At 35.1% G+C, this 8,978-nt stretch overlaps 2 protein-coding genes across 3 annotated transcripts; one reads left to right on the top strand and one right to left on the bottom strand.

The window, feature by feature from the left end:
• Positions 1-3: 3 nt before the first annotated feature.
• Positions 4-3,327, bottom strand: LOC106155644 (LYR motif containing protein 1). 2 transcript variants are annotated; one of them, XM_087005090.1, is made up of 5 exons: positions 3,205-3,327; positions 2,834-2,970; positions 2,189-2,249; positions 1,463-1,494; positions 4-1,184 (listed from the first exon to the last, which is right to left on the bottom strand). In XM_087005090.1, exons 2-5 carry the CDS (start codon positions 2,954-2,956, stop codon positions 1,059-1,061), a joined length of 342 nt encoding a protein of 113 aa, XP_086861216.1. In that variant the 5' UTR covers positions 2,957-2,970; positions 3,205-3,327; the 3' UTR covers positions 4-1,058. The 2 variants fall into 2 exon arrangements, with proteins under 2 accessions (XP_086861216.1, XP_013386023.2); XM_013530569.2 differs by having other exon boundaries at positions 2,804-2,970.
• On the top strand, positions 3,284-8,430 carry LOC106155643 (TGF-beta-activated kinase 1 and MAP3K7-binding protein 1). The gene is made up of 7 exons (XM_013530568.2): positions 3,284-3,443; positions 3,683-3,819; positions 4,431-4,581; positions 5,238-5,324; positions 5,564-5,702; positions 6,054-6,285; positions 6,806-8,430. The coding sequence occupies exons 1-7, from the start codon at positions 3,399-3,401 to the stop codon at positions 7,710-7,712; spliced, it is 1,698 nt and encodes a 565-aa protein (XP_013386022.2). The 5' UTR covers positions 3,284-3,398; the 3' UTR covers positions 7,713-8,430.
• Positions 8,431-8,978: the final 548 nt, after the last annotated feature.

Genomic DNA, 8,978 nt, shown 5'->3' on the forward strand with positions numbered 1-8,978 from the left:
TAATGCTGTTATTGTGTTTTATTTAATACTATGTACTAACACTATGTACATGTCATTTATCAGACATGAGCTTTTTCTGTGGAAACTCGGAATTCCGCATATTTTAATTCAATTCTGATGGTTCCTGAGATTCATCAAGATCTGCAATAAAATCTGGGGGGTGGGTACCATGATAAATGTTCAGAGGTTTTTTATTTGTTTATTTATTTATTTATTTATTATTTTATTTTTTTTGGAAACCTAGGCTCATGTCTGATTTATAATTCAGTGAGTTTTAACATTTCATTACGATACAGAACACCTGGTGACTCATCTACAAAAATCCAGGCTAATTGTTATGATTGAGAAACAGAATCAAAATAACAGTTGCAATGCTCCTCATTCAATTCAAAAAATGATCAAAGAATATCAGTACATGTGGGTCATATTGCCACCAGATGGTGCTCCCGGTGTTCAGATGCCATAAAAGCAACATTACTTTATCCTGCATCCATATGCATGGAGTACATCAAAACTTCATGAGAATGCAAATGTAATATCTTTTTAGATACAAATGAGGATTTAAGTTCTGCAAATAAAATACTGGATTACTTAAGTTACATCTTTTCATGTTCTTCGCACAGAATACGGTACATACAGTAAATATTTAATTGCACCCCCCCCCCCCACACACACACACACACAAAAAAAGGTCCTTAGATGAAAAAAATTCATAAGCACTTTTTTGCATTTCGTAACAGAGATCCTGCCAGATGTGATGCAAACTGGCATATTACTTAGTACAACAAAACTGTTACATTGACTTATATAATACCTAGCTTATGGCATGCTGGTTTCAGAACTCAAACATGAAAACATTTTCCAATTTTTCTTGTCACAAGTTTCTCATATATCACCTCCTTGGGCAAAATAATGAAAGTACACACATCACACTGTAGGCTCATTCTTCATTCTTTAAGAGTCTTTATCAATGCCTCGTATAATAAATACAATATAAATATGGAAGCACTCTTACTCAAGGCTTTCCACGTTGAAAAGAAAACCCTTATTAAACACTGCTAGCTTTCATCTGGATCTAAGGATTTAACATAAATTGGTTTAGACTGCTGAATAAGTTTTTTATCCAATTTCCCTTTCTTTCTTCCAGGACCAGGAGGCAATACAGAATGCTGGGGAAAATTCACCTAAAAAACAGGATTTCTACTTTAATTTGGGAAATGAAAAATCAAAAATTTTCAAATTATGAGCAAAATACAAAACGACCCATAGATGATAATCTTAATGACATTACCTACTGATTAAATCTGTTCTTGGTTTCTTCAATATTCGTTTTTAAATTTAATGTGCAAATAATGAAACAGATACTGACACAAGAGAAATATCTGCAGACTATGAAATTATATTGTTTTTGATGAGGATGCATAATTTGCCTGACAAGCATTGTGTTCTTACATGTACATACCATTCTTGCATAAGGGATTTTATAATGCAATGCTGAAAGAAAAAAGAAGCTAATCAATTACTAATGATAAAGTAATTTGTACAGCACAACATATAGTATCTTTATCACTGACTGCAAACATGCTTTTTATAACAGATCTGAAGCTTACTAAGGCTTTACAGTCATCTCACAGAGTTGGGGAAAGCAAAATATATTGAAAAAAGTACATATATCAGGGAAATGAAAGGAATTTTTTCTTTAAGTTAGGTGGTCTTATCACTGGGCTGAAATTTTTTTCTCTTGATTCAGAAACATGTTTCATATCTTTAGCATATCAAATAATAGGAAATCTGGCTTCATAAGTTTTGGTTGACAGAAAAAAGTAAGAAGAAATGGCTTGGTGGCCTAATGACTGGGTCTTTTCAGCCAAAAAACTGCCAAGAAAAAAATCAGATCTCCAATTTAAGTTAGAAAATCTGACAGTGGAAAGCTCCACTTTTTCTATTGATCTGCTGTAGAAGCCATTTGCGACTAGTGCTATATTTAATAAAAGATTTGTGGAATTGTATTAGCATAACATTTTTTATAATCAAGTGTGCCTGAATGTAATTAAATGTCAAAACTCATGTAAGTGATAAAAAGACTAAAAGTACTGCTAAATGCATGAACATGTCCTGTTAAATGTATGAACCAAACATATTACACATATAATCAACAGTAATTATTATAAATGATATTTTGACAAACCCATTTCTATTCTTGTCTCTGCTTCCTTCATGCAGTCTTTAATTTCTTTTTCATCTGATATCTGTAAAGAAATTCAAGTTCCATGAAACTGACTAATATAGTTGTTACATAAAGAAAAGCACCTCACAAAAGGATAATTTCCCTGTATATTCTCATATTAATTTAACTTTTGGAAACTATTGGCGTGACAAAAAAAAAAGGCATTGATTATCATATTTATTTTGATAAATATGATAATCAATGCCTTTTTTCATATTTATTTTGATAAATGCCACTGACAAGTATGTTCAATGCTATGCCCCATAATTTCTTCTGCCAATACAATTTACTTTCTGATGGTAACTATTTTACTATAGTCTGACATATAGCAGGTATGAGCTAAATTTGGCAGAAAAGATCTTTAATTTCAAGTATGTGCAATTTACATATCATGCATGCACTATGAAGGCATCCTCTCCAACATTGCACTGCTCAGTAAAATAAAATGTAAATTGAAATGCTAAATACAGAAAATTGGAATTAATCCAGTGCTGTCAGGATTATATAACTCAGTCCAAACCTTTTACATTATCGTAGTTTTTATCTATAAGATACAAAGGCTGATGTATAACATACAAATTTGTTTTTGCGAAATAATTGTTTTGCCTCATCTTTGATAAATTGTTTCTCATCTGCTGTTGTCTTTGGATCAGCTGTCACAGATTCCCAAGTTCTTGCTAGTTGTAGGATTCTTCTATACAAAGACAGCACTTCCTTTCGATGAGCCATTAAAGCTATCGTCTCTGGAATGATATTATTATGAATTTGTATTGTTATGAATTTTATAATTGTAAACGCGCGGGGAAAACAATTGACGTACAGGTGTACCCCCCCCCCCCCCCAAAAAAAAAGGGGGGGGGGTGAAAATTAACTTTTGTAAAAATGACAAGAAGAGATGTGCATTTAGACATGCACTGCTTGCCTGGGTCGCAGCTCAAGCAGCTCATCCATTCTTCATGTTCAGTTCATATACTTACAGCTATCACTACTGTTTTTTCCAGGGTGAGAACGTTTTCACGTGCATCACCTTCATGCCGGAAGTTTACAGCTGGAACTTTGGAGTTTGCGCAATAGGTAGTTTCCGGAAATGTCGCTTTAATGAAAACAAAAATACTTCTCAAAACAATGTGAATTTCTAGCTATTTACGAGCAAGTCTGTGTACCATTTGACATGCCATCTCACGAGAGGACAACACCGCCTAGAGTTGGGCTGCAGGTTTGTACATACCCAACTGCTTAATGTCGAATTATTTTGTTGTCTGTGCTCTAACTAAAATGGGTCCCGCGACGTGAATATTCTCGTCACGAGTGCTATAGAACCGAAACTAAAGTAGACAGTGCACTTCGCTGTTACTTTCTTTAACAACCATTTATTTTTATGTGCACTATTATATAAATCACTCCATTGTACACTATCATTCTGCGTCTCATAGCATTTAGTTTATTTTCCTACAGGACCAGCCTACAAGTTGGACAGATGACCTCCCAGTATGTTACTTGTCAGGAGTTGGTTTTTCCACCAACCAGATCTACAGGGAAGACGGCTTCCGAAGAGAGGAGCATGAGTTTGAGGATAGAAGTTTCCATTTCAGGTGGCCATTGATTACAATTCATTCAACAAGGAAATTGTTTTGGGATCCTTTAGTTAGCACTCTCTGGCTCCCAATAATGAATTTATTGTTCTCATTTTTTAGAGATAATTATTGTTCTAGTAGCCAGATCTGACCAAATTTTGGTGATGATCAGGATCTTATTTTGAATAAGAAATCCTGAAATTATAAAAAAAACACATAGGATAACAATGTGCGAAATTTCAAAAATCATATCTCCAACATTTGTTCATTGATTGTTTTGTAATTCAACACCCATACTGTATATAGGGTGGGGGCCTGTACTCACAAAAATGTATTTCATCTGGATTGGATCCAGAATGATGTCACAAGAATTTTTTTTATTTAACATTGGAAAGTTCCTTGTGACTTTTAAAATAATGTATTAAATCTCAATATCATTTTATTGGCTTCTAGCCTTAGATATGTATGGTTTATTTGATAAAACAAGGTACTGCAGTACTGATATTTTTTTGCTCTCAAGTTAGACTTGACAATATAGTGAAATGTATTTAGTATATACTTGACAGGCATCATGATCTATTAATGTTTTGTCAGATCAAAATAGATACTCAGTGTACTATATTCCACAGGGTTGATGATGTATACCTGTATGGATTGTTTGATGGCCATGATGGCGCCAGGGCCTCCAATTTTGCTGCACAGAGAATGCCAGCAGAGCTGCTACTGGGACAGCTTAACGGGAAATCAACTGATGAAGGGATTAAAGAAGTTTTGCAGCAGGTTTGTTGAAGTCTCATTGTGTTCCCCACACTGGCGTTTGGCAAATGATGTTGTAGTTATCAAACCTTGTCATCAGACAACAGTGGATTCATATGTTGAAAATAATCAATATAGATCAACTTCACTATTTTATAATAACAGTTTGTTGATGAAGGGCTGTTAAGCTAGTTGGTCATTGTTGAGCAGTCACATTAAGTTTTATTAATTGTTTTCAATTAGCAAATACAAGTTCATTTGCCAGTCAATATTTGCTTAATTTTAAATTTCAGTTCATTTTTTTCCATAGCTGTTGACAAATGAAACTCTAATTGGATATAGTAAGCATTTTGAACTTGGTCAGCATTTTGAACTTGATGGATCAGACGCAGTGGCAGATTTAGGGGGGTTGGGGGAGGGGTTGTAGTCAATAAAAACAAACCCCACTCTAGGAAACCCTGTTGGTCAAGCTTGGTCCATTACTAATAACATTGATTCAGGACAACCAAATTTGGCAATTTTAGGTAATTTAGGTATTTGTTGTCTAGTAAGATCTATGGCCTGTAGCCAAAGTACAATGTATGTTTTGATGCATTCCCTTGCCACATACTGTACTACACTTTGTGTGTACATAGATACAAATTGTTCTGAAAGAAAAGGTTTTTATTTTTTGTTTTTAGGCTTTCAATGCAGTGGAAAAAGGTTTTTTTGAGTCTATAGAAGATTTTCTTGTTCAAAGGATTCATGTCCACCAGCAGCTACCTGAGGTAGGCTATAATCACCCAGAGATTAAATTAAAGAATACCTTTGAAAAGAATATTCTGTCTATGGTTTTTGATTTCGGTCTATTTCTCATCACATTTGTATCTGTTGGTAGATGGTGCCTTTAAGTTAAATAGTAGCGGAAACAAAACAAAACCATTCCAAGAATTTAAAACCAGCTGTGGTTTATATTGATTTTTAAAAAGTTGGTGCATAGTTTTATTAGTACTACACTATATTACAGGGTATTAGTGGATATGATGCAGCTAGGCAGTTTCCCGACTTGGTAGACCAGCTACAGAGACTTGATATGGAGATAGCAGGAGGAACCACAGCAACTATTGCATTGATTAGAGATAGTAAACTCTCTGTGGCCAATGTAGGTAAGTATTATATAATATGGAAGTATAACCTTGGGAGTGGGATTGTTTAAGGGTAACATCAATGATAGATATTTCATGATGAAAGCTGGGTACTTTTTAGGTATTTTACTCTGCATTTATTCTACAAAATGTGAGCATATAACATTTTATCTATGACTTACAATCAATGTTATTTTTTCTGAAAAACAGTTCATTGTAAGACAGGAATTGGACTGCATTCTTCAACAATAAAGCATTTTCTTTTATTTGCAATCTTGATTAATTGAATATGAAGCCCAAGAAATATCAGATGAAAATGAGGACTCGGATCACAACAGGAAAATTATTTGTAGTTTTCAATAACTGTTACAGGAAACTCCAGAGCACTAGTTTGTAAAAGGAGCCCAGAAGGAATGTTGAGGGTCACCCAGCTGACCAATGACCACACTCTAGCTAACGAAGATGAGATCCAGAGGCTGACCCAGCTAGGACTTGACCCTGAGAAGCTTTGTCACAGTAGAAAACTTGGCAATCATGAAGTGTACACCAGGTGTATTGGTGATTACAGTGTAAAGGGTGGTTACAAAGATATTGAAATCTTAAGGTACTTAGTTATCAATTATTATTTTTATAAATATTTTTTCAGATGAATTTGCACTTTATTACCCCCCCCCCCCCCCCCCCCCCCCCAATTGAGCAGCTGGAAGTGCATGAATGGCAAGAAACAAATTGTTTGAGATCAAGCAAAATTAATGCAATGCCAGATAAATTTGTTTCTTGTTTTATATAGATGCATTGCTGTTATTATTTGCTTTATCTGTCAGTCAAGCACAAAATGAAAATTTTATAATGTATATTTCATGGTAGAGGAGACTATATCATAAAACACTTGTATATCCTGCTTATTGTGAAAAATTATTTATTTCCTCCCCCAAATATGTTTTTTTTTTCATGTTGATCCTTCTTCTGAACTAAGAGAAAAAATTTAAATACAATTGAAACATTAAAAAATTATAATAAGTATTGGCATCAGCATTCATGACACTCAGATGATGAAATAAATATACTGTACATACTGATAGATATTAAGTGCTAAGTTGCTAACCATTTTAATTATGTTTTAGCCCTGCAGTGTCAGAGCCAGTGATAACAGAACCGGAGGTATGTTCTATCCAGTTAGATGAATCCTGCAGTTTCCTCATACTTATGACAGATGGAGTGTACAATACGCTGGTCGATGCAACAGGCACACAGCATGTTAATGCAGATATTGCATCAATGGTGGCTTCAGAGTTTTCAGTCCAGTCGACTCTGAATGGAGTTGCTCAGGCTGTTATCGATCGTATTGTTCGTATCCATCATGACTCTTTCATGACAGCATCAAATGATGTCAAACAGTTGTGTCAAAAGAGAGATGACATGACATTGCTGGTGAGGAATTTCAACCACCCGTTGCCCAATGCTCTGAGCAGTCCTACATCAGGGGGATTGCATCTTCCACTTTCAGGCCCATACAATCAGGCACGTAGTAATGAGTCCCCATCAGTATTCCCTAGTAATAATAACAATATTGAGGCCACCCCTGGAGGATTACAGACAAAACCCATATTTGTTGCCAAGGCACTTTTCCAGGTTGGAGCCCCCTTGGGTGCTTTGAATAAGACATTATCTGGTACAAATACTAACACTGTGATGTCTGGGACCTTTCAGAGCACTCGCTCTAGTGCATATACCAGTACATATACCAGCAGCAATGATTCCACTCAAAGTGGAGATCAGGGACTGTTCAATTCTTATCGAAACAGGAGCATCCACCACACTATTGAGTTAGATGAAGATGGGAGAATCGAACCCTATGTGGACTTCTCAGATTTTTATGCAGCTATGGCTAAGTTGACAGACTCTCAGCGTGAGACTTTAGATGCAGATGTCAAACCTCAACCTACTTATGAAACAATTAATGAAGAAGCAGAGGCAGAGAAAGTTGCTGAGAAGGATGACAGTAAAGATGATGGAAATGTTTCACAATAGAGAGCACTTCTACTTTTAAAAAAGATAGTGTTTTAGGCCAAGTGTCTGTAAGATATCTAACTCTAGGCACAGACAGAATCTTTTTAATTCCATGAAATGATGCTTTTAACAAATTCAAGTTGTAGTGGAACAGTTCTTATCTGAAAGTACTCCCAGCTGGGAAAAATAAGTTTTTTAAATGACAACTGCACCAGTAAAATCTTTCTTCCCAAGGAAGTGAAATAAGAACAAATGTTTTTTTTTAATTTGCTTGGTTCAGTAAACCTGGCATATTACATGCTGATAAGGACTTGTTATAATTGTCAGTTACATGTGAAGTCTGTCATATGCTCTAACAATTCTTTGTCACTAGACAGGACCATGACTTGCAGATTCAGTGTTGTCATTCTAGATGTGTGTCCACTTTATTATACTGTGTGATATGCGAGTTCTACTGTACATCAGAATTCTGCAATTTTTTTTAATTTTTGTAGTATTTCTGCAAACCCCTCGGCAGCAAGCTGTAAAATGACAGAATGTCAAATCATTATTCCAGCATTCAGTTGTCAGATTGGTTACGTTTAGTGAAGTCAGTATTTTGTGCATGTACAAGGTTTAAAAGCTTAAAAGTTATTTTCTGGAGTAGATATAAATTCAAAATTCTATTATGTCAATTTTTGTCAAGTATTAGGAACTGAGCAAAATGGCCTTGCACCAGCAATAAAATATGGTCAATTTGTATGGCGTTTGGCATTATTTTATAAAATAAAATTATCGTTTTAATGCAGCTTAATTTCAACTTTAGTTTAGAGGCAATAAATTTGCTTTTTGCATGCATGGCATCTCATAATATGTGATGATACTCCCTGACCCTATAGCTTTTGGAATTAACTGTACAAAAATTTTTTAAATGATTAAAGAAATGCTACATGTATAGAATAAACTAAATTTATGATGATCATACAAAAGTGTACGTTACATATAAATGATTTTTAGATAATGTTCCAATCAAACCAGTAGACCTGTCCAGCATGATGGCTCTTGAGAAGAATATGCACAGGTAATGTATATGCATCTTAAATTTTATTATTATTATTATTTTTTTTTTTGACAATAATTTTGGTAAATGACCTGTCTGCAGAAAGCAGCAGCCCCCCCCCCCCCCCCCCCCCCCCCCCCCCCCCCCCCCCCCCCAACAAAGAGTGAAAATATGAAGTCAATTATAGTAGACCCTGAGAATTTTGGAGGGCAAACGGTGACATTTTGCGCGGTTTAGTACTATAAAAC

The sequence above is a fragment of the Lingula anatina genome, chromosome 2 (genome assembly GCF_051362555.1).
Source record: "Lingula anatina isolate TDL-2025a chromosome 2, LinAna3.0, whole genome shotgun sequence".
Taxonomy (NCBI): Eukaryota; Metazoa; Brachiopoda; class Lingulata; order Lingulida; family Lingulidae; genus Lingula; species Lingula anatina.

Excerpts from the sequence above, each read along its gene's own strand:
- LOC106155643 (XM_013530568.2), top strand. The coding sequence starts at position 3,399 with ATGCCATCTCACGAGAGGACAACACCGCCTAGAGTTGGGCTGCAG. Across the intron at positions 3,820-4,430 it reads GATAGAAGTTTCCATTTCAG|GGTTGATGATGTATACCTGT; the intron begins GTGGCCATTGAT and ends TATATTCCACAG. Across the intron at positions 5,325-5,563 it reads TCCACCAGCAGCTACCTGAG|GGTATTAGTGGATATGATGC; the intron begins GTAGGCTATAAT and ends ACTATATTACAG.
- LOC106155644 (XM_013530569.2), bottom strand. The coding sequence starts at position 2,956 with ATGGCTCATCGAAAGGAAGTGCTGTCTTTGTATAGAAGAATCCTACAA. Across the intron at positions 2,250-2,803 it reads TATTTCGCAAAAACAAATTT|ATATCAGATGAAAAAGAAAT; the intron begins GTATGTTATACA and ends ATTTCTTTACAG. Across the intron at positions 1,495-2,188 it reads AGAGACAAGAATAGAAATGG|CATTGCATTATAAAATCCCT; the intron begins GTTTGTCAAAAT and ends TTTTTCTTTCAG.